At 45.0% G+C, this 24,454-nt stretch overlaps 1 protein-coding gene across 10 annotated transcripts in view; it reads left to right on the top strand.

Annotated features, from left to right (window-relative positions):
* The window catches only part of NRF1 (nuclear respiratory factor 1), an 88,817-nt gene that overhangs the window by 39,863 nt on the left and 24,500 nt on the right, over positions 1 to 24,454 (top strand). For 8 of the 10 annotated variants that reach the window (XM_080391314.1, XM_080391315.1, XM_080391313.1 and 5 more), the window contains 7 exons: positions 263 to 403; positions 7,895 to 8,053; positions 9,664 to 9,861; positions 11,536 to 11,637; positions 13,518 to 13,667; positions 14,892 to 15,049; positions 19,387 to 19,511. In XM_080391314.1, coding sequence (XP_080247440.1) covers positions 263 to 403; positions 7,895 to 8,053; positions 9,664 to 9,861; positions 11,536 to 11,637; positions 13,518 to 13,667; positions 14,892 to 15,049; positions 19,387 to 19,511 — 1,033 coding nt within the window. The remainder of the gene's footprint in view (positions 1 to 262; positions 404 to 7,894; positions 8,054 to 9,663; positions 9,862 to 11,535; positions 11,638 to 13,517; positions 13,668 to 14,891; positions 15,050 to 19,386; positions 19,512 to 24,454) is intronic. The other 2 variants (XM_080391309.1, XM_080391317.1) reach the window with 1 other exon arrangement.

Raw genomic sequence — 24,454 nt, 5'->3', positions numbered from 1 at the left:
TGACCATGATAAGTCTTGCTTCGGAACTTAACTTTTAATCCCATAAATACTTCCACTTGTCAGTGTTTCTTGATGTTTCATCATCAGCTCTTCGATTTGGCCAAGTCTTTGGGGCCAATGGGTATTTCTTCTTGCCAGCTGTGGTGTTGTTTGCTCCTTCTGTTCTGCAGCACCTTGGGGAAGGTGGCTGGCCCTGTGTCCTTGCCCTCTCCTCTCCTGGTGCTCCTTACCTTGTTTACCTGAGCTTAACGATTCCCCACAGGTACGCAAGTACAAGAGCATGATTCTGGAAGACTTGGAGTCTGCACTAGCAGAGCATGCTCCTGCACCTCAGGAGGTTAACTCAGAGTTGCCACCCCTCACCATCGATGGCATTCCCGTCTCAGTGGACAAGATGACCCAGGTAAGCAGCCAGACATGGCAGAACCAGAGAGAGAGAGATAGATTTGCCATCTTGCAGTCACATCCTGTTATTTTGTAGTGGAGCTTATGTCTACATCTCCAGGGGATGCATTTGATCTGCTCTTTCCTGTGGGACTGTAACGGCTCAGATAGTAGTTAGATATGAAGCTTTGTTATTGGTGCTTATTTTCTGCATGAAACAGTAGAAATGTTAGTAAGCACTAGAGCTCAGGCTGCTGGGAGCATTCCCCTTTGAGCTGTTTTTGTCACCTCTCATAAACTATGAACAGGGAAGATATTTGTTCTACACTTCACAGTGATTTTTAGGCACTGAGGTCAGGAAGGTTGCTTGTGGAGTACTGTTTTGGCTAATGCTCCTTGGGCCTTTCTTGTGTGCTCTAGTTCATTCCCTCCTCTGTTTTGTGCTGTGGATTGGAGCACAGGGGAGCTTGCCAATGGTTTTAACTCCAGATCAGACCCTGAGTGAGATACTTCTGACAAAGGGAGGGAGTCATCTGCCCTAGGCATGTAGGGGACTCCCTGTCTCTCCAGGTCCAGCCCTTTGTTGACCTCCTTATGGCTAGGACAAAGCGGAGAGGAACCCCCCAGGGAAGCTTCCTTGGTATGAGAGGGATCATCCTTAGGGAAATCTCCTTCCCTTGGGGTGCAGGACGTGAGTGCAAGGCAGGTGTGTTTTGCAGGGGAGGCTCTGGATGCACTCAGTCTGATGCACCACAATAAATTTTAAATGCTGAAAGCCAGTTTCTTTAGAGGGAGTAGCAAGATGGAAAGGACTGGGCAACATACAAAGAAGTGTCATAGTGGAGCAAAGATGTGTGGATTTCCTCTGTGCTCTGCAGAAAGATCACATTCTGGTCAAAGCACCATGTTCATTACTTAGGTGGAATCAGACAAGCTCACACTTCAATAATTTTACAAAGAAATCTACTGTGCCTTGGCTGATAACAGATCATACAATCATTTAGGTTGGAAAAGACCTTTAAGATCGTCAAGTCCAACCATTAACCCAGCACTGCCAAGCCCACCACTAAACCACGTACCTAAGCTCCACTCCACAACAACATAAAACAAAACTTAGTTGCTGGATTTTTAAGCCATTGTGAAAGGTGGTGTCTGCAAGAGCTGTTCATGGACAGCTTTTGTGTCATTAATAGTTTCACATGAAAAGGGAAAATAAAAAGTTTAAACATTTTACTTTTAAAGTAAAATGAGAGACCGCCAAAAGGTCAGAGGTATGTAGCTGAGTTCATTTGTATTGGCAAACAAAATGCTTGTGTTTATCTGACTTCTTTATGGCCTCATCATTGTAGTAGTTGAGTAACAGAAACATGCCTAGGGCTTAAAACAAAGCAAAGTAGACATTTATCTGCAGATTTGCTGTGGCAGAGGGAGACCATCCTAGGATGGTGTGAGTAGTGAAGCTGGTTGTGCCTCTACCCACAGCACATGGGCTCGAGGAAGGAACAAAGACAATGAGCTGTTGCTGGTGGAGTGCTGGAAAGAAAAGAGAGAGAGAGAAGTGAGCATGGATAATGAGATAAGGACATGAAGGTTGTTGCAATCCAGTAACACATCTGAGAAACTTTTCTGGTTTGTAGTGTGCAGAATATATGTGCACATACAAAAAGGTCAATAAAAAGATCTATCAACTGTTTGGCTGTTAATGTTGCACATGCCATCAAAGCAGCAATAAAAGTGACAAGCTGTCACTTCAGAGAAACCTCCAGCTGGATTGATAATGCATTATTGGTTTGGGGTTTTTTGTGATAGAGTTGGAAATTAAATATTTTAACATCAAAGGTTGCTGAAGTGTTTTCTGCTTCAGTTTTATGGTTAAAATACTAACATCCCTAGAATTCTATGGAAATAACTTTTCATGTTAAGCTAAAAATAAGGCTGGAGAGGTGGTTTTTTTCTTTCAGATATGTCATGGCCTTGGTTTTCAGGAAGCCTCGCAGAAAGATTTGTCCAAGCCAGGTTGCCCCTGGGGTTTGATTGCTCTGCATCTCCACATGTAAAGCAGCTCTCCAGTCCAAGGCAGTAGCTGATGGCAGGGCTTTATTTTATTTTTTTGTCCACATGCAACACTCTTGTGCTCCCAGGCTTCTTGTGGCTCTATTAAATGAGAGTGTTTTTCTTCTCCATGTTCTGCAGGGCCTTTGGTCAGCAAGCATGCAAACTGCTGATGCAGCAGCGTAGCAGCATAGAGCTTTGTATTTCAAGTCCTCTCATGGTGCATTATGGTAAAACAAGTATCTTGTCAGGAATAGCATTTATCTTTTGAGTTACCACATTGTTCTGAAAACAGCTTCGTGAAGAATGTTTCTCCTGAGCTGTGGACAGAGTCTACACTCCTTGTGCCCCATTTGGCCAACCATCACTGTCCCAGTTAGCCCAGCTGCTGTGGTGTATGTGTGTGTTGTGGGAACCCAGCATCATGCTGCCTCAGCTTCCCTGCATATTGTATAGGGATGATGTAAACGTCTTAAAAAATTTTTTGTGATCCTTTAATGGCTACAGGCCATGTGAGGACAGAGCACTAAAATTAATGGACAGGACTGCAGACTCCTGGGTGGATTTTCACAGCCTAGCAGGTCTGGCTATCTTGTAAAAATCTCAAGGAGTAAGATGCTGCATGTGGTGCTTCGGAGACGATTTTGTTGCTGAAAGAAGCATCCAGCTGCTATATAGTTTTGCCAGACTTGGGGGAAAACTTTAAATAGAAACAAAATAGAGGTAAGGTGAACACGATGAAGACACCATGCTATCTTTTTTTTTTTCTTTTTCTTTTCCTTTTCTTTTTTTTTTCTTTTTCCCACAATTGCAATTTGAAATACATTTGTTTGAGAGACTGCATGATAACTTGGACTCCTACATTGCTGCAACCCATTGCGCTGCCAGAAGTGCCATTGGTTTTTTGTGGGAACCTCGATTCCCAGAGATGCCAATATAGTTCTTTGTATTTGCTAACAAGAAATGAGCGTTTCCAACTAAGTTGCACAAACCTCTATGGAAAACTGAAATATTTATGAATACAAATTGGGCAGCACAATTAAGAGGTGTGTCATGAAGTGGAAAGATGAGGCCTGTGCTTTCAGCAGCTGCAGGTGTCAGCAGGCAGGTGGTAGAGGCGTTAGCTCCTCCACAAGGAGATGAAAATAACTCTCCTTTTAATTGCTGTGCTTCCCTGGTGGTCTTGAGGGAAATAATGCCTCTACTAGCTTGAGCTAAGATGCTTCTATAAGCTTGCAAATGGAGAGGATCACCCACCGTGGCTGTGCAGAAAAAAAATATTGTATTGCAATGGGACTTTCACTCTGCAGCCATTACACAGAGAAATCTCATTGCTTTATGGACTTTGGCTGCGTTGACACTATACGTCAGAGCTGAGTTTGCCTATAAACTTGCTCTCAGTTGCTTGCTGATGTGATTAAGGAGTAAGATTGTGTAATGCTGAGGCTGATGCTTCAGTTGGCTCTCATTGAGGTGACTAGAATTTGTTTTCTGAACAGGTGATTTGTCCTTTAATCTGACATTTTTTAAACTTAATATGCCCCTATGATTTGCAGTCTGCTTATACAAGCCAACAAAGTTTATCTGGGCCTCTCAAAAATCATCTTGACATCCGTTTGCATACTGCCCTGCAAAAAGCTTTAGCACAAACAGCAGATACCTTTATGTACATGATGTTTCTATGTAGGAGAAGCCAAGCAGCAAAAGGTGGAACCTAAACTCACTTTACGGCTGTCAGATCCTCTACATGTAGAGGCAGGGATCCTGCAGTGCTGGACCCCATTGCCCAGGTATGAGGCTTGCTGGTGCTGCCTCCTGGTCCACATCAGAAGTGTGGTATGAGGACAGCCTGCGTTTCTGCTCTCCCAGAAGGTCGTTGGTGTATGGCAGAGGGAACATCCTTGTTTTGCAGTGGAGGCACCCCAGAGTTAGGAATCAGGTCCCCCTGTGCAGCTGAGCTCTAGCACTGGACAGTTGTTTGAGCAGTGGGAAGGGTAGGGAGTCCTGCAAGGTACTGCTGGATGCAGGTATGAGTGTCTGCTTTGAATTGTCATGCAGGCAGCTGCCTGCTTTTACAGCATTTAAGCTCAGAGCCTGCATCGTGCCTCGTTTCCAGCAAGAACAAGCAGTTGTGTCCAGTGTTCAGGTCTCCAGACTCTGCTAAGAGGTGGTGATCCTGAGTGGGAAAGCCTGGTCTCAGGTGTGCGCCTCTGAAACATTAGAGTTACTCACTTGTTCTTAAGACTCAACCATGGTTTCAGAGTGGAAGAGAGGAAAGGTTTGCATAAAGAGTAAATCTGTGAGCAGACACTGCTGTGGGGAGACCCACAGCACCTCCTGCTTCTTGCACTGATGACCAGGTGGTTAATTCTGGGTTTGATTCCTGTAGCCAGGCGTAAACTACTGCGTCTGCTGAGTGCCATTGCTTCCTGTTGAGGACACCCAGGCTGACCCTGCACCTTGTCTTTTCCATGATGAATTTCTGACAGCGGCAATCCTGCTCTTATCCTGCCTGCCAGAAAGCCCCCAGCAGTGAGACCTGCAAGAACAGAGACATGGTCTGACCCACAGTCAGAGCCACACAGGTTTTCATAGCAGGAAATTCATGGTGACAGCTTGGTTGCCAACTTGACAGATGCCTGGCTGTCTAATCTAAATGTTTAAATGTTGATTGGAACTTTTAAACTTGAAGAGCATTTAGTCTAAAATTGGCTGTTGCAAAAAGAAGGGCCAGTGAACAAAATACCTGTGTGCTTTACTGCAGTTGCTGCTTTGCCCTCTTCCACTTTCAGGTGCAGCTGAGGTCCTGCATGGACTCCACTTTGCTTTTCCCAGGTGCTGCTTTATATTGATCCAAAGGCTGAGCTGCAGGGACAGGTAGAAAATTCCCAGCCACAGGTTTTGCTCCCTTCTAGAACCCAGTTTTCTTACCAGGGTGTAAACCTTAAGACCAGAGAATTGCTTGGTACTCCTCATGTAGGAAACCTTTTTTCCAGTGCTGGAATGCTGTTCTCTGGGCCATTGCAAATGGTAGAATCAGGATGAGCTCACTACTGCTAATACTTGAGTTTAATGTTAAAACTTAAAAGACACTGTCTGTGTACCAAAGGGTGTGAAAGAAGCTTTTCTTATAGTTTCTCTCAAACCCTCCATACTAGAGATTATATGAACCCTTTCCAGAGCTGACAACTGTGCAAACCAGAGTGCTGCTGTCTGTTTTTTTTAGCAGAGGTTTGATTTTTGTATGGTTTGTGGATGAAGACAGCAGAACCATGGCTCTTGTGGATGAAGTGGTCGCATCAGTTCCTCCCAGCTGTGCCGAGAGATGTGGGGTCTTTGTCTCTGTGCCGTATTGTGTGTCAGAGCCCTGCAAGCTACCTGGGTGAGGTATCATTATGGCACTAATTAGAGAAGTCCTTGCGCAGGAGCTGGTTGTAACGCCACTGCTGATTGTCTCCCTGGCGGATTAAAGGCAAACCCTTCTTAACAAGTGCCTTGAGTAGCTTGAGCCACTGAACTCCCTAGGACCAGTAATTAATCCATCTGGTAACAAGGAGCATGACTTGCAGATAGCAATTCAGGGAAGGAGCTTTTAACTGTTTTTGCACCAGGCAACTTGATGCCGTTAGGAGGTTTATTGGAATAAACGAGGCCTCGACTGGGGAACCTGAGGCATGTCAGGGTGACTGTTGGCCCTGCAGTGGAAGATGCATCATGGACAGGCTTGGCTTGGGCTGGGCAGAAAGGCTGTTTATAATTCAGGTGTTTGGTACAGCTTCTCTTAGGTGGCTCAGGATGTGCATGGAAAAGCGGAAATGCAACTGCTTCTCTGAGCAGGGGTGATTCTTCTAGGGTGTACAGCAGATATGCTATATACGGAGCCACAAGTATACTGGATTTTTGTTGCCTTTAAAGTCCCTAGCCACTACTGCAAACTGTGTGCAATGTAGTAAATTGCACATACAAAGAAGTTGTTTTCTTTTTACCAAAACACATCAATTTTTCTATTTAACTGTGTAAGCTAGGGCCCACGTTACATCTTCCAGTTGGGCTCTGGCTTTGAAGAGCAGTCCTGTGTCCGGAAGAGCTGCTGCAGATCCCAGTGTGTTTAGTGGCTTCAGGCTTTTTGCAGAGACCACAGAAACAATCTGCAGTCTCCTGTTCCTGTGAAGCACTCCTCTGTTCCTGCCAGATTGATGTTACAGGGGACTTTGGTACATACTCCCATATGCTAATGTGGAAAAGGCAGCTTGTAAATGAGTTGACTTAACAGCTTGGAGCCAATGGATACAATATCCAGACTTGAAAACAGGATGTCATTCAAGCAGGATGATGGCTGGGAGGAAGGGACACTCCCATGGCAGATGATCAGGGATCGGTGAGAAGTCCTCCATGAGCTCACCCATGTCTCTGCTAGCTGGGATCATGCCATGGCTGTGGCAGCAACTGATGCTGGCCCTGGCATGCTCTTCCGTTGGCTGTGCCCCAGAGCCCTGAACGTGCAGGCATCTCGGGGTTGTAAGGTGGCCCGAGGACTCCCAGTGGCACTGTGACAAACTCAAATAACTTGCTATTAAAGCTATAAAGGGATGCAGGGAGTTGTTCTTAAACGCAGCTATTTGGCTTTAAGTTAAGGTGGTTTTCTCTCATGTATGTGGTCGTGAGTGCTCCTTCTCTTCCTGCTCTGTTTCTGCACCCAACCTTTTTCTGAGGCTCCAGACAATCCATGGTACATGGTCCTAAAACCTGCTAAGGATGTTATTTGTTCTTGGTGACATGTCTGCTCAATTTACTTTGCAAGTCTATTTTTAAAGTATTGTCTTCTGACGGTAAAGTTGATCGCTAGTTGACCAGTTTTTGTAGGTGCTAAGCTGAAGTAAAATCAGGTTGAAAGGTGTCCCCACTCTGGCAAAAGTTAAAAATAAATTCAGAAAATTAGTCAAGTGTGTTACGTTCTGCACAGGTGAAGCGTGTTTGTGAGATTTTGTTTTTTACTGTGAGTGGCTCACTGAAGCCCCGTCCTCTTTGCAGCATCTCTGTAAAATGTAAATCAGCTCATGTCTGAGTTCCTGTCGCTGTGGGGACATGGAGTGTGGGTTTTTTCTGTGTTATTTTGACTTTTTTTTCTTGCTCACTTTCAGGTTGGCTAGCTCTTTTCATGGTAGTGTTTGAACCATGAAGTGTGTTAATACAGTATGTGTTTGTGCCTTATTGTTGAACTGGCTGACTTGATTTTGTTTCTGCTCTTCCACATGCTACTAAACTGTTCTCAGCTGAGTCTTTGGAGAAGATAGTGAAGTATTTGTCCATCTTCCTTAGGCATTCAGACCTCTTCCAGTTGATGGTTCCAAGAGGATGGAAGTTAAATGTAATAACTAACTTGGTACTATGCACCTCAACACTACCAGAGATAAGAGTTCCTAAAAAACTCTCAGCCCTCTTATGTGGTTTGTTCCAGGCACAGCTGCGAGCTTTCATCCCCGAGATGCTGAAATACTCCACGGGTCGTGGGAAACCAGGCTGGGGCAAGGAAAGCTGCAAGCCCATCTGGTGGCCTGAGGACATTCCATGGGCCAACGTTCGCAGTGATGTCCGCACAGAGGAACAGAAGCAGCGGGTGTGTATCTCCCATGTCTGTCTGCCTTCAAATTGAGCACAGGGGCTTGCAACCAGCTTTTGTGGGAATAGTTTTCCCCTTGAGTGACAGAACAACCTATGACATTGGCCCTTCCTTGACTTCGTGTCAGACATTCAGCCTGGGAGAGCAATGAGATGGGAGAGGCATAACCTTCAGACTGCTCTGTCCCCTGCTGGGTTTGTGTGATGAGATATTTGAACCACATCTCTCTCTGCAGCAGGTACCCTTTTCGCTAACTGCAGAACCTGCTCGCCTCTGTGGCCTTGTGAAGCACCCTACCCAGCCTAAGACAAGTCTACTCTCCAGGTGTGCAGGTCATTTACTGTAGAGTCTGTATCATGGCCTCTTGAAGCCTTTGAAGGAATATTGTCCCATCCTGAGTAGCAGGGACCTTTGTGTCATGGTTTAACCCCAGTGAGCAACTAAGTACCACACATCTGCTCACTCACTCCCCACCTCTGGTGGGATGGGGAGGAGACCTGGGAAAAGCTGAAACCTGTTCAATAATTGAAATAAAGTAAAAATAATAACGGCAACAATAATAATTGTAATGAAGAGGAGAGGGAGAGAGAGGAGTAAAATCCAAGAGGGAAAAAACCCCAACAACCCCAGAATTAGTGAAGCACAACACAATTGCTCACCACCTGCTGACTGGTGCCTGGCTGCCCAGCCAGTCCTTGAGCAGTGATCAGCCTCTCCTGGCCAACTCCCCCCAGTTTATATAGTGAGCATGACATTCTATGGTATGGAATATCCCTTTGGCTAGTTCGGGTCAGCTGCTCTTGCTCTGCTCCCTGTGGGCTCCTTGTGCACCTGCTCACTGGCAGAGCATGGGAAAATGAAAAGTCCTTGACTTAGAGTAAGCACTACTTAACACACTGATGCTTTAGTTGTTGCTATTAACATTATTCTCATACTAAATCCAAAACACAGCACTGTACCAGCTACTAAGAAGAAAACAACTCCATCCCAGCCGAAGTCAGGACACTTTATACTTAAAGGGAAGCAGTCAAAGGTGTGCAGTGCAGCCAGGAAAAAAATGAAAGAACTGGGTAAAAAGGTCTTGGAAATCAGTTGTAGTTATGGATCCTTTATGCAGGTGATGTTTCTACCAACCTTTTACAAATATAATCAAAAGAAAGCTGCCAGAGTGTGCAAGTGGCAGGACTTGTGCAGGCTGATGTAGGTCTGGGTGGATGAGCAGGGATGCCTAGTGAGGCTGGAAGTGGTGCTGTGGCAGTCAGTGCTTTTCTAGGTAAGGATGGTTTTCTACTTGTCAGCCCCAATTCCTTAGAATTCCTTTTAAGCTGGTGAAATGAATTTCACTGAGAAGCTTCCCTTTCCCTTGGCCAGATGTGCTCGTTCTGTATCAGTATACAACAACGCAATAGCTCACCAGGGTGATTTCTGAGTCTTGGGGAAAGGAGGGGATGAGGAGAGAGGGATTAAATACTGGGGCCTCTTGTTTGTTTGAGAATTTGTTGAAAACCACCCAGTAAAGATAAGCATGCAAATCGCAGCAGTAGCAGCACTGCAGTCTTTCATAAAACTTTTTTATGCTGACTCTTCAATCATCATTCTCCTGGTAGGTGTCATGGACCCAAGCATTGCGGACTATCGTGAAAAACTGCTACAAGCAGCATGGGCGTGAAGACCTGCTCTATGCATTTGAGGATCAGCAGACCCAGCAGCAGACTACGACCACACATAGTATAGCGCACCTGGTGCCGTCACAGACAGTGGTACAAACCTTCAGTAACCCTGATGGCACAGTGTCCCTCATCCAGGTGAGTGAAACCCTCTGGCTTTTCCATTTCCAGTATGGCTGACTCAGGATCAAGTTGCCTTCATCAGGGAGGTGGTTTAGAGCAAGCTCTTTTGGGTAGTTTAACTTGTCCTTCAAGAATTTTGTCTTTATCTGTATGTTTTAGCCTGCAGGCTTGTTAACTCAATGCTCCTTTCCAAAGAAGCAGTCTCATCCACTCTCTTCCACACTCCCATCCCATGTTCTCCTGTTGTGAAAGTACAAGGATTGCTGCAGCTATTTGGTCAAGCAATTCAGGGATCTGACCTGAGTTTAATGAACCTGTTTACGAACAGATACAGTTTGTGATGTGGCCACACAATATCTGTGGTGGCAATCGGATGGAGTGATGGGAGGAGAGGTGGTGGGACTGCATTTCTTTAATGGCATGCAACATAACTTAATCTATGGCATAAGGTATTTCTGTTGTTCATCTTACACCTGAAGTATAATATATATATTACACATATCAAATGTATATTTATCCTCATGATAAGGATATCTTCATCATCATCCTGCAGTAAGGATGCCTCTTACACCGTTTTACAGAGGGAGATTCAGGGTAGAAGAGGCTGCATTCAGTGGCTCAGTGATGCCGCTATTCTCCCTGTGTTCCCCATGTGGGGAGGCAGGTTCTGGTAGCTCAGGATGTCAAAAATGTAAGTGCTGTCTTGAAACTTCCCAAAAGCTCCAGGTGGGTGTGAGGTTTGAACCTCTGTTTCCCCTCTGCTCTTGCCTTCAAACCACCACTGCCCCCTCATACCTAACTGGCCCAGTGGCTTGTCCCTCTTGAGTATCATGGTTTTAGTTCAGTGTCAAACATGATTTTCTGTTGTGTGTTCTCATCTCACAGTCATGAAGATAAAACCACATGTGTGGGTTTGTTTTGTTTATTTGGATTTTTTTCAAATGAAAGCTTTTCCACGATCGTTACAGCTTTCTGCCCTCCACACCAAGGCCTGGCAGATTTGCCAAGCTGGTTCTGTTTCCTCATCTGCTAAGGTGCATTTTTCCTTTGACTAGTGTTCGTTTAAATGCTGGGCACCTGAGATCCCATTGAATTTCTGGCATTTATAGGTTTAATTCTCCTTAGAAACAAAGCTGCACATCTCCCCACCTTTGTCTTTTCCCAGCTGTTAAATGGGAAAAGGTCATTTCCAAGGGCAGTGGGAGTATTGAGGATGAGTTAATGTTTGCCAAGGGCCTGGAGATGAGAGATATGAATGGTAAGCAAGGAGCATTACAAATGAGGGCTGCTGTGCAAGATGTTCTGATCCAGGTCTACTCAGTGGTTTTTTTGAGTTACTTCCACCTTGTGGGAGAAGTGTGTTGACTCCACCTGTGCACCACGCTCACACCTGGGAATGGCAGCAGCACCCCACAGCTGCTCTTCCTGAGGCTGGGAGAATAGTGAGGACTCTGTCTCCTGTGTGAACTCTGGGCCACATCCACTCTGGAAGCCACCACTGGCTCTAGCATGTGATTTCCTCCCCCAGCCCTTCGAGACAGCTCCATATTTTCTGTGAGCTCTGCAATTACTATTATTCTCTGTGCGTGCAATGCTTTTTATTCTGAGACCATTTAAGTGTCCCTTTCCCTGAATTATGTGGATATTTTTCTGCAATAATGTTTAACTGCATTTTGTTGACTTCCATAGGTTGGCACTGGTGCTACAGTTGCCACACTGGCCGATGCCTCAGAGTTGCCCACCACAGTTACCGTCGCACAAGTCAATTATTCTGCAGTGACTGATGGGGAGGTAAGGATCTGGGTCATGTTTGTGGTGCACAAACCAGATTTGTCCTGTCTGAATTTCAATAAAGTTAAAATTTTCTAGAATTTGTGGTCACAGAAAACACCAAGCCTTGTTTCCCCACCCTGCAGTGTTAAGGGTTAACATACACGTAAACATGAGACTGTAAAATTTTATATAGAAAGTGCTGAACTGTTGTCATTTTGACTCAGGACTGTAAAATTATGGTGGAAGACTCAGTCCTGAATTTAACCCTTTTTTTTTTTAAAATATATATTTCCTATAAATTACTATCTGCTGTAGCAGGTAGAGGCTTAATGACATACACAAGTATGTGTTTGTGTATTCGTATTGAGTAACTGTTTTACGTGTGCTGTAGATCCTGGCTGCTTGTTTGTCAGTTCAGGGTTGGGAGTGATGGCTGGGATATTTTGAGCCTGTGGTTAGTAGTGGGTATTGCATGGCTGTGGGCAGATCCCATCCCGTGAGTCTTTGGCCACTGATCTCTGGATGAAATGGGACTGTTCTTTTGCTGCAGCTTTTAGGGAGATTTGCAAGTAAATCCCAGACACGGCTATATAAATGCACAGTACTTTAGAGACAACAGGAGGTACTGCGGAGTTACCGTTCTGTTCCTGTGAAAGTTTCTTCCACTGCTTTACAACTTGGCAAAGTTGTTTCTGTCAAGGACTCGATCAGGCCATTTCCATTATTAAATCTGAACACTCAAATTTGCATACATTTATTTTTCCACTATTTTTTTTTTAATTGAGTAATAAAGTTTTTTTGTGTGTGTTTAAGGAACATGCCTTTAAGATTATGAAGACTTTTTAAACTTTTTTTTTTCCATCCTTTTCATCCCCAAACCCACCTTTGAATCAGGCTGCAGGTCGCTTTCTGTCCCTTTGCTGCACAGTAGAATCTCTGGCTGGCCAGCCTGTGCGCAGGAGCGGCGGGGTCTGGTCCGCTCTGCGTGGATCAAGCTTTCACAGCGACAGGTGGCAGCACAGAACAGCTTTGCTCTGCACCAGACCCTGTTTCCATCTCAGACCCATCATGAAACAGGCTGGCTCCGGAGCCGTGACCTTGAAGTACTTTGCAGCTGCTATAAGGGTTCTCAAGAACCAGTTATATCTCTTGAGATCAGAAGGAAATTTTTCGAGGGAACAAATAGAAATCAGGGGAAGACAGGCATCTAATTCCTTATGTGAATGGAACGTCTAGGTGATATCTTGGACAAAAGAAAAATACACAAGTAAACTTGCTTTGGGGACGGGTGTAATTTCTCCACACAGACAGATCCACAGCCTGCTGGCAGCCTCTCTAGGGACATTTTTGTCCTGAAATCTCTTGCTGTGTGAAGATCTGAGTTAGCTCTGAGTAAATAGATGTGTTTACAGGACGCTGAGCAACATGGAGCAGGGATGCTCGCTGGTATCTCAGCAGCACAACCTTCACATTAGTGTGGAGAAGGGCCTGGACAGTCCTCTCTTCTTTTCCAGGCCTTGCTCTGTCCCTGTTCTGAAACAGCTTAGGCATCTTTGCAGGGCACTGTGTGTCACAGTGGAGACCTGCCTTATCACTCAAATGTGTGTTGCCATGTATTTGAAAAACGTATGTCTGTTCCTCTTCTGCATGGTGGTGGGAAGGGTGCCTTTCCCAGCTCGGGCTTGCTTTGGTTCGGTTTTGGCATGGCTAGCAAGTTCCACAAACTCGATCTGACTCTCTCGAGATCTCTACCATCTGCAACTTCTTCCTCTCATGAGCATTCAAACTTGGTTGAATCTTTCCTAAAAGACATTGCCTTCTCTAAAATCAACTTCCTTTCTCCTTTTCACAATGCACTATCTCACTGCTTCCTCCCTGCTTTGGATCCTTTCGCCCAGGGTCAGCTCTGGGCACAGGAGAATGAAGCAGTTGCCTTGAACGTCAGACGGCTGGGGATGGCTAAAGAGCTACGACGAGCGCCAGTTTTGCCTGTGCCCAAGTGCTGGAAAACGAGATTGGCAGCTGCTGAGGAATGTGTGATAGCAGATGTGAGTGAGAGCGCGACAGGTTCTCTCTCTACCTTTCCATCCTGTGATGGGACTAACCCTTATCTTGTCCAAAGGCAGCAAAATTTACTTGTGCAAAACCTACTTGAGCCAGCTCTGCTTCTATGGACTTTCTAGCTTTCTCCATCTTAACAAATTGAGGGGGGTTTTTTCATCATCTTCTATGGCATTCTTATTTGTGTGTCTCAGAAAGATGGTGGGTGGCCTAAAATGTTTATGGGGATGAGAATAGTGATGGCGGGGTGGGAGAAGATCTTCATCTTGCAAAGCAGCCAGTAGGATTTGTCAGCTGATGGGCCTTCATCCTGTATTTCTTTAGTTGTTTTTGTCCAATGCATATTTCTAATTCATATCCTGGTGGATTTTGTGGCCATACACTCATTATCTCATGAGCTGCGAAGTCGCAAGTGGAGAAATGTGGGTTAGGTGGAAAATGAGCAACTGAGACTGGGTGAACTTCAAGTAATATGCAACCTATTTATGTGAAGGTCTGAAGTAAGGGAATTTAAAGTACCTGAGATATATGAACAGAGTACTTTCCATCTGCCATCTTCTTTTAAAATATATTGCTGCAGCACAAAGAAATTCCAATTCCAGTTGGCTCAAACTCATCTGAGTTCACAAGTGCTGTACAAGTAAAACCTGAATGGGAACATGGACTGCTCCCTCGAATGACAGCAGATGGGTGCAGACAAGTAGAAACAGTGAGATAAGCGCAGGCGATTTCCATGGGGGGATGTTGTCCGCACTGGGGTTCTAACACTGCAGAAATGCAGCTACTTAATAAACTGCCCAGACTGGTTGGCAGGCAGTGATACGAGTACGACAACGATCATCGCTGTCCTGTTTTGTTGTGGAGAGGGATTTCTGGGAGGTTGAGGGGATTCATGGATGTTTATGGGGTGCACTTTCCATGTGCATGAGAAAACTAGATTTCTTGTTCGGAAGTTGAACATACGGAGAACAGCAACTAAAATCATGAGCTGACTTTAGAAACTCACTCATGGCTGATAGAGGGTTGTAGTGCCCAGCAATGTCAGGTGGATCCCAGGATTCCTCCCTCTTTTACCTATCTCTCAAAGTCAGAGCATGTGCAGGATTCTGCACAGACCTCTTGAAATTTGGCTCTTTTTGTTTTAGGAAGCAGCCGTCCATTCATGGGATGACATCCAATCCTAGAGCCTTTCTTTTTGTTTTTCCCCATAGGTGGAGCAGAACTGGGCAACGCTACAGGGGGGTGAGATGACTATCCAGACAACACAGGCATCAGAGGCCACACAGGCAGTGGCATCATTAGCAGAAGCAGCAGTGGCAGCATCTCAGGAGATGCAACAAGGAGCAACTGTTACCATGGCACTCAACAGGTATGGGTGAGAGACAAAGGCTTGAAGCATGCATGCGTGACATTTCCTTCCAGGTTTTCACTCTAATGGTGCAAAGATCACTCTGTACAGTCCCAGTAGAGGCTGCTTCTTCCCATAACAAATTCCTACATCAGCCAGCGTCCAGGTCTCTGCAGGACAGTTCCTGATTTCTGCTGTAACCACAGAACACCACTGACATGGTAATTTCCTGAAAGAGGAAAAGATGGGTAGTAACTGTACCCTCTAAATGATCTTATTTGTACAGCAAGGGTCCAGTTACAGAACCGAGCTTGCGAAGAAAGCAAGAGTTGTGATGTGCTAATAGCACCTTTTAAGTTTGCTGGTCTGGGTCTCCCTCAATATTAATAATGGTTTCTTACTAAAATGTTAAGGCTGAATTTCCCTGTTGTTGAGTATGATCTCTCTTCAGGAATAAAAATCTCCTCCCAAGGCCAGTGTTCTTGGGGTTTCTCCCAAATGTGTTTCTGAAATAGAAGGTGAATGAGCTGCAGTAGTAATGCTGCCTCTTCGGCTTGGAATGAGCTCTGTTAGATTTTTTTTTTTTTTTTTTTATTCTACTGAGGTTACCAAAATCTGCAGTATAGTTCTCTACAGGTCCGTGTAGCAGGAAGCAGTATCTTTGCTTGGCTCTGGTGAGTTGCTTAACCTTTGCTTCTTAAAAACTGGAAATGGCTGTGGCACACCACAGCTGCACCCTGAGAGAGCAGAAGAACCATAGGAAACATGGCATCAGCCCCAACAGCATGGGAGGCTTCACACTGCTGAGGTGTAGACATATTTTCTTCATCTGAATCAGGATTCTGGCCTAGAGGCTGTTGACTGAGCAGCCATGGGTCAGGACAAGGCACAAGTCCACACTGCTGATGGTTGGAGTAAAGCTTCAATACCTTGTTGTATACACAAATTGCTAAAGGACCCACTTTAATTGCAGGGGCTTTCAACAGCTTGCTTCCAAATTGCTGTCACAACTGAAGCACAAACACACCTAGAACTGTTTATTCTCTTTGTGGTCCAGATTCAGGACCATCAGATAAGTTCTTTTCTGCTACCACACAAGGTAGGTTAAGTAGCGTTTTTTTACTAGCAGTTTCACTGTAAAATTGCCTTTTAAAAACAAGTGATCTTTGTATGGCACTGTAAGAACAGCTGAAGTAACTAGGCATGGAATTGCAGGAAAAAGCCCCTTCTCCCAAAATCTGACTTGCAGGATTTTATCCTGCACATTTCCAGGCAATAGATTTTTCTATTTTATTCTTTTTTCAGAAGTTTTTCTGGAGTAGAACATCGTGGGCTTTCCATGTTAATTTCATCCCATTGCTACTAGCTTTTAGCTCTTAAGGTCACAAAGCTGTTCCTTTTCCTGTATTAACTTAAGAAATTCAGATTCCATAATAAAAAGAAGTGTTAGAACTCCTAGAAAATATGAACGGAAGAGCCTTCAACAAGTTATTTAGTCTCTACTGTGCCTCAAGACAGGATCAGCTCAGTTTATACCCAGGAAAGCCCTATGATAAGTCTGTTCAAATAGCTTGTAGTTCAGGAGCGATGCGAAGCCTGTAGCAGCATTGCAGTGGAAATGAGAGGCCTCATGTTTTATTTCCCAGCTTGTCACCCTCTTTGTCTGCTGGCCATGGTAGCGCTGGAGACCTTTCTAGGTGACTGCCTTCCAACACCCTTCCACATGGAAGAGGTGTACTTTGTCCTTTGCCACAAAATGCTCCTTGTAGCTTTTAGCTGTAGAACTTCTTCCCCACTATGAGGGTGGCGAGGCACTGGCACAGGTTGCCCAGAGAAGCTGTGGCTGCCCCATCCCTGGAAGCGTTCAAGGCCAGGTTGGACGGGGCTTGAAGCAACCTGGTCTAGTGGAAGGTGTCCTTGCCCCTGGCAGGGGGGGTGGAACTAGATGGTCTTTAAGATTCCTTCCAAACCATTCTGTGATTTTGTGACTGCCATCTTTCCCCTGCCTGTAAGAAGATCTCAGCAAGGCTCTGGTCCTTGAAAGCTGGTGGCTTATCCTAGCTCTGGAAACTTTATGCCTAATTTAGCTGAAAGCTGCCATCTGAATCTTGTTCCAATGGCTGCTGGCAGAGCGCAGTCTTTCACAGCCCCATGTAGAGCAGTACGCCTGCCAATAGCATGGCATAACGGATGATGCAACCTCTGTCAGGTTTGAGGATGGGAGGTATTAGGCCTTCTAGTAAAATAGGATGAAGTGGAGGTGGGCCATTAATTCATTGATTTGAATCAGTTAATGTTTATGGAGCACACTGTAACTGGAAAAAGCTTTTATGCCACAGATCATTAGTATTTTCAGGGATGGAACTGTAACAGATTATTAGAATGCTCAATTGCCCTTGAAAGTGGATTCAAGTAAGTGCTGTGTGAAGTCTGGGAAACAGGGTTACACCAATAAATGTGTGCTTACCCCAGGTTTGCTGTGTTGTAGTTGCCCTTCCTGCAGTGTAACTGCCTTCACATAGCTGCAGGTTCAGAAGAGAGATCAAAGGGAGTAAGAAAGCAGAACAACAAACTACTCTGGTTCACTAACAGTGTTTAAGAGCTACTCTAAGAGACAGAAGTGCTATTTAGAAATGAAAATACATCCTGAGTGAATAAAGAATACAGCATCTAAGCAGGAAATTAGGAAAGAGAAAGAACGAATAAGAAGTACTTTGAAAATATTTGAGTCCATTGACTACCAAAGAATGAGCATGGCAGTTAAGAAAGAGCATTCTAGGGGAAGCTAAAGAAAATACCTACTTTTTTAGTTTAAGGTAGAAATGGTGGGAGATTCAGCTGCAGGAAGGAGGTGGCTTTGGAATAATTTGTTGGCTAGCAGTTGGTCACCGGAAGTGGCTAATCCAACAGGTCTGGAGAAATCTGGACAGCTGCTGAAGGATTCTCACAGCACTCTTATTTGCCATTTGGTTGCACAGTCAAATATGATGTCAACGAATGCCAAGTGATACACATACAAAGAAATAACGGCTCTGTGTATCCAATGAGGAACTGTATGCTACCAGTTACCATTCAGAAAGCATCTGGTGGACTGTCCTCCAGGAATGTTTTAGCACTGCTGAGAAGATATTATCAAGAGAGTAAGTTGAATATAGGAATTACAGGGAAAGGCATAGTGAACCAGCCAGGATTAGACCCCTGGACTAACTCATGGTGTGTCTATGTCCTGAATAGTGTGAGAAATGGTCATCCCCAGCAAATAGATGTCTTACATTAGAAAAAATCTGGACAGGACAAGAGTGATCAGAAGCCAGGAAGAGTCCTTGCACAGTAAGTGGACTATGGCTCTTTGGCTTGGGAAAGAGATTACTGGAAATCTATGAAATCGTGAAGAAAACAAAAAGGGAATAGTTATTTTCTGTTTCTCACAATATCAGACTTAAGGCCTGCCCAGCCAGACTGAGGCAGTAGTTTTTCAAGTACCATAATGTAATTTTTCTTCACATGGCACCAAATTAAATGTGGAACTCATTGCTACAGGGTGTTGTGGAAGCAAAAGGTATAAATGGGTTTTGAAGGGGATTAGACAAATCAAACCTGATGGTCCAGATGCAGTCACTGATGTAGGAAATCAATACACTGCTAACTGTCAGAAGCTGAGAGGGTGTAGGAAGGGAAGGATCATACACACTCCTTCCTAAATATCTGATACTGGCTTTTCTCACAGCAGGGTTGCTGCATGAGAGGGACCTTTGGTCTGACCTCATTTGTATGAAGAAATTTAACAATACTGTGCTAAGCTACTGATCACTTATTAAAAAGAATTATTAAACCACTTGGCTGGGGAGTAGTACTCCATCTTAGCTAAATACAGAGCTGCTGATGTGGTCCTGGTGATGGTAAACCTCTGGGCCTGTTCCATTGCAAGGTGAACTCGCAGAAACAGTAATGAAGGGTAGAGCTCTCAAATCTGTAAAGACCCAGAACATAACAGTGCCAAAAGAAGAGTTTTGTACCAGAAACCGGAGGCAGCTAGGAGTCACATGGTATAACTACCTGGATTGTCTAAAAGGTTTACTTAAGTTCCCAAGCAAAGGAATGTGAAGGTAAGAATGTAGGGATGTTCTGACTAAAGAGACCTACAAGCTGAAAAAAGCCAGTAGGAGCAGCTTCTTCCCACATATTTGTCCTCCACTCTAGATTTTCTGCTCTGGATAACTTCATCTGGGCCCAGTAAGAATCCCTCCTTTCTGGATTTGTTCTCTTGACATATGGTGCCTGCTTAAAATAGGTGCTACTGGAATGGCGTTATTTGTTTGGTTCTCCTAATTCTTCTTTCTCCTTTCCTGTGCCTGCAGTGAAGCAGCTGCCCATGCAGTAGCCACGCTTGCTGAAGCCACTCTTCAAGGTGGAGGACAAATTGTTCTATCTGGTGAAACTGCAGCAGCGGTAGGAGCACTTACTGGAGTCCAAGATGCCAATGGTAAGGCTGCTGGAAAGTTTACTTTTTCTGAGGTTTTTTCTTTGCTCTTAGCTGGGGGTTTTTGCTCTCTTTTACTTGACATGTCAAGTTTTCACTAGTAAAATAATTCTCCCTCACTGCAGATGCTGACTAACTAGGTTGTGACTTTAAATCTCAGAAAAAAATGGTAGCACTAACCTCTTGTTTACTTCCATAGTGTTGGTGGCTGAGCTCTTTTCCTCTTTCTGCCAGCTTATTATTTAGCCTTAGTTTTCTGGGGAAAAACTGCTTCCCACTCTCTGTATCTGTACAGTGCCTACCACAGGGAGGACCAGACTTAGTCAACTAACACAACTAGTCAGTGCCCCTCATCTCCAAAACACTTCACTGAGAAGTGGTAGAGTATGACCAGCATTTTATTACCCACTCATTTCCTTCCTTTCTCAAGACTTTCTTGGTTTGCTTAGTGGCTGCTCTTGAGCAACTGTCGCTTTTCTGCTTGGGTAACACCTTTCAGTCATCCCTCAGCAGTCAGTCTTGGCTTGTTTGCCTCCTGCTTTATTTTCCATCTTGCTACCATAGTCAATCACTTAGTTCTAGGGATTCTTCATAGTGTTTCTCACCTATTATTTGGATGCATCTTCTGCCAAGTCTGGTGACTTTTGTAGTTATTCAAACTAAGTTCATAGTGAATACAGTATGTTCACAGAAACTGGTTCAAGAGATGATACTGGAACATACGAACACGCCTAGTTGGTGCTCATCCACTGCCTCCAGTTGCACTGTACTTCTGCCTGACGCCTTTACCATGCTTTCCAAGTTCAAAGATGAAACTTGTGGTTATTTCAATTAAATGGAAGGGGGGGTGTGTCAAAATAAGCTCAAAAAGGATGCAAAGTGTGAAGTTGTAAAGAAACGCCACCTTGAGGATGGTACTATTTGAACCCTTATTATCAAAGGGGAAACAAGCATGTGCAGTTGGGTGGCAGAGCTTGACTTCTTGCCTTGTCACTTTGCACGTAAAGCAGACATCTAGCTAAATGAGACCTCGATTCTGACTTCCATCAAAATCTTCATTGCATTGGGAATGTGCTCGTTTAAAACATGAATATTTTTTCTGCAGCGAAAACCGGGCAGTGGAGGGAAGAGTAATTTTACTTGGGGCATTCGACTTGACATCTCTTGCTGTAGAGTCAGCCAGCCTGAAGAGGGAGCAGAAATGAAGTGAAAACCCTCTACTCAGAGCTGGGAATGCATCTGATTCTGAGAGAATAGAGTAGGGTTGTGTTGTATTCTCCTTTGCCAGCAGCCGGGCATGAGGGGGATAAGTGATGTGTGTTTATCAAAGGAAGGATCTGACCCTGGATGCTCAAAACCAGTAACTAATCAGATTTGTAAAAGCACGTTAGCATCCTTTAGCAGATCTGCACCCCTGACTCCTTTTGGTCTGCTTCCAAAATGCTTTCATGGTTTGGATTCCTCTGGATGCTTCCCCTAAACAACTCTCCACACCCTTCCTAAGTCACCCTACCTCATTCACCCAGCATTAATATAATTATAATGCAGGCGGGACTTACCCCCCCCTTCTTTATTTTTTCTTTTTTTTAGCAGCAGAGTTGGAAATCAGATGGGATTTAGAGTGCATTAAGGGGAGAGACTGCAGCATTTTCTACTGTGCAAAACCTCGCCCACAGCCCCTTGCCTTGTTTCCACTCTTCTTCGATTTGCTCTAATCTCCGGTGGTATTAAGGGGAAGGGCTTTGTCGGCGTGGTAGTCCTTGGAAGCACCATGCTGTTAGTTTTATTACGTAACCAGCTAATATATCTCCCTTAGGGATGGAGGAGATGTTGGTATCCATTCCCACTGTCTCTGTCTGGGGATGGAGAGCAGATGGATTTTCAGCATTGGCACTGTTGTGGAGGATTTGTCTGCTTTCTCTGTACCCTGAAGCTTAGGGTATGAGTGCAAGCATCCTCCTGGACGCTGGTGCTCGGTTATTTTATGCAGTGGGGGCAAAGAGCTCTGCATGCCCTTCTGTCAGGAGGAGTTGAAATGGGAAATGATTCAGTGCAATTGGTTGCAGGAAGGAGAGGGGGAAAATGATTGCCAGAGCCATAATTGTATTAACCAGCAGATTCCCCCTGCTCCTGATTGCTTGCAAAGTCTTAATTTGCTGATTTTTCCAATAAACGCTTCTCTCTGGGAATGCTCTTGCCCTTCTGTAGGCCCTTTCTTAGGGATTGTGATCCCTTACCCATGCCACTTTCCCTGCAAGGGACATAAATCTATGCCAATCTTATTGTTAAGGAAAGGGAGAGTAGTTTAACAGAATTGCTTGAGGTCAGCTAAAGTGTTTCATTCCTGATTTTAGCCATTAGATATAATTATTCTCTTTTTTAATTGTTTTGTTTCTATCTTGATATGGTATTTCCCCCATCCATTCTTTGGCATCTGAATAATAATTAAGTGATACAAGAGAACCAAGGCAGCTAAAAAGAGGCAACTTCTGTATTTTCATTGATGTCTCAGAAGCTAGGGCTGAATTCGGTCCTGGGGGGGAGTAGGGAGCCCAGGAGCGTGGCTGAACTGCGAAAGGGTTGTGGGTAATCTTGCAATCAGTTACGTTTATAGCTAAAGGAAATAAGATCTCCTGCTCCCGTACAGTGTCAAACTAGCTAAGTGCATTACGGTTTTCTTGCTACTCTGAAGCATCTGCTCTGAGTTGGGATGGTGGAACCGATGACCCCATGGTTTGAGCCTCAGATGTTTTGCTCTTAAGTGGCTGGCATTAAAGCAAAGTAATCATCAAAGCAAGTGAAGGGGATTGTAGCAGCACCAATTTCTGAAGCTGGCTGAAAACTGGAAATGCTCTGGTAAGAGGAAACAGCGCTCTGGGGCTGCTTTTGGTGTGCGCTGTGGGCAGCTCCATGCGATGGGCTGGTGCTGGAGCTGTCCCAACCCGCTGTGGCCAGAGGAGAGAAACTCGATCAGCATTGGGAAGGAGAGGTGATGGTGCCAGCCTGCAATCTCGGCCTTGCTCGCTGGAGCATCCTCATGCTGCAGCCTTTTGTTTGACATTGATCTGATCGGGGGCTTGAAAGCTGCTTGGGCTACAGGCTTCCTGGCTTCATCTTTAAATATTGATGAAGCTTTTGCTTAAGCAGTACCTGCGCAGGGCTGTAGTAGTGCGCAGTGCTGTCTGTGAAGGACAGAGCAGACTCCCTGCCCAAGGAAGGTTGGTTTAATGCCCTTGGTGTCATCACAAGCCTGGGGTTATTGCAGTTTTGCACAGTGTGCGGCATTTTGAAGGGCATTTTAAGGTGAGAGGGGTGGTATGCTTGAAGCTCCAGCTGCAGTTTGAAATGGCATGGAAGGGAGGCATGGTGGAAGGAGCTGGTGTGGGGAAGAGAATCATAGAATGGTTTAGTTTGAAAGGGACTTAACGATCATCTAGTTCCACCCCCCCTGCTGTGGACAGGGACACCTTCCACTAGACCAGGTTGCTCCAAGCCCCATCCAACCTGGCCTTGAACACTTCCAGGGATGGGGCAGCCACAGCTTCTGTGGGCAACCTGTGCCAGTGCCTCACTACCCTCACAGTAAAGAATTTATATCTAATAGCTAGTCTAAATCTGCCCTCTTTTAGTTTAAAACCATCACCCCTTGTCCTGTTGCTACAGGCCCTTGTAAAAAGTCTGTCCCCATCTTTCTTATAAGCCCCCTTTAAGTACTGGAAGGCTGCTGTAAGATCTCTCTGGAGCCTTCTCTTCTCCAGGCTGAAAAGTAGAAGATGTGAAATCATGCTGTGACCAGGGAATTAATTTAACAGAACTGAGTGAGGCACAGCCAGAGATCCAATAGATCTTTGCTTGTCAACCATGGTCTTCATGTGCAGCAGCTGCTGCCCTTTTTCCTGGCCCCAAAGCACATTTTACTGACATAATTCCTGCCTGTGCTGTTGGAGATGCTCCTGGGAGCACTGATGTACCTGGTGGTGTGGCAGCATACAGGTGGGTACTAAGAGACTACAACGTGTCTTGTCCTTCTCCGTACCCCACTAGTCATCCAAAATATCCAAACCCAATTCTCCGTACAACCAAAGGGAGCCATGCTTATGGCTGGGGGTGAGCCAGGATTATCGAGTTGTGATGGAAGCTCGGGGAGAGCATTAGGACTCTGACGTGGGCAGAGAGGGATTAGCAAGCTCTCTGCTTTCGCAAACAGAGGAAATAAGGCGTTAGTACAGGAGTGTATTTTGCAAGTTAGCATGGGATAAAAAGCCTATAGCGGCATTTAGGGTGATGCTTGCTGCGCAGAAGAGCTGTTCTAGTTGGTGACTCCTAGATCAAGAGTGGTTTACATGCTGAAAAGGCTTCAGCTCTGGGTGAGGCTGCTGAGCTTCCCACACAAAATCAATAAGGTGTCAGGTGGAAACCTGTCTCCACCCTCAGCTGTGCAGATGGGAGATGGGGAACCCTCCTCTCGGCAACAGAGACACCTCCAGGCCTGAAGCATGGTTGCCAGTCCCGTCCGGCTCTGTGTAGGCTGTTTACAGTTGAAAACACGTCTAGGAGGAGAAGGCAAGAGTTGAGATGCTGTTCTCTGGGCTGTGCACATCTCCTAGAGAGCATGAAAGCAAATGGAGATACATTGGGCAAACCCAGAGAAGGGAACTGCCTGTTCTTGCTTTTTGATGCCTCAGGACAGGGAGGTGCAGCACACTGATCCCCTGGTAACTGGTGGCTTTTTTGCATGAGAAAAAAAAAAAAAAGATGGGGGAAGGCTTGGAGGCTGATCTGCTGCAAATGTCAGCACTTAAAAGAAAAATTATTACTTTTTTTCCTGTTGAATCTCCTTGGGAAGTTGGACCCAAATGAGTCACTAGCAACTTGGCAAAGTGCAGATCAGTTTGCTTGCATCCAAGTGGACAGGTTTTTTTAGGGTTTTACCAGTGGAAACAGAT

This window comes from Falco punctatus, assembly GCF_963210335.1.
Source record: "Falco punctatus genome assembly, chromosome: 6".
Lineage (NCBI taxonomy): Eukaryota > Metazoa > Chordata > Aves > Falconiformes > Falconidae > Falco > Falco punctatus.
The sequence above is the reverse complement of the archived record's forward strand: the minus strand, read 5'-3'. Positions and strand labels throughout refer to the sequence as shown.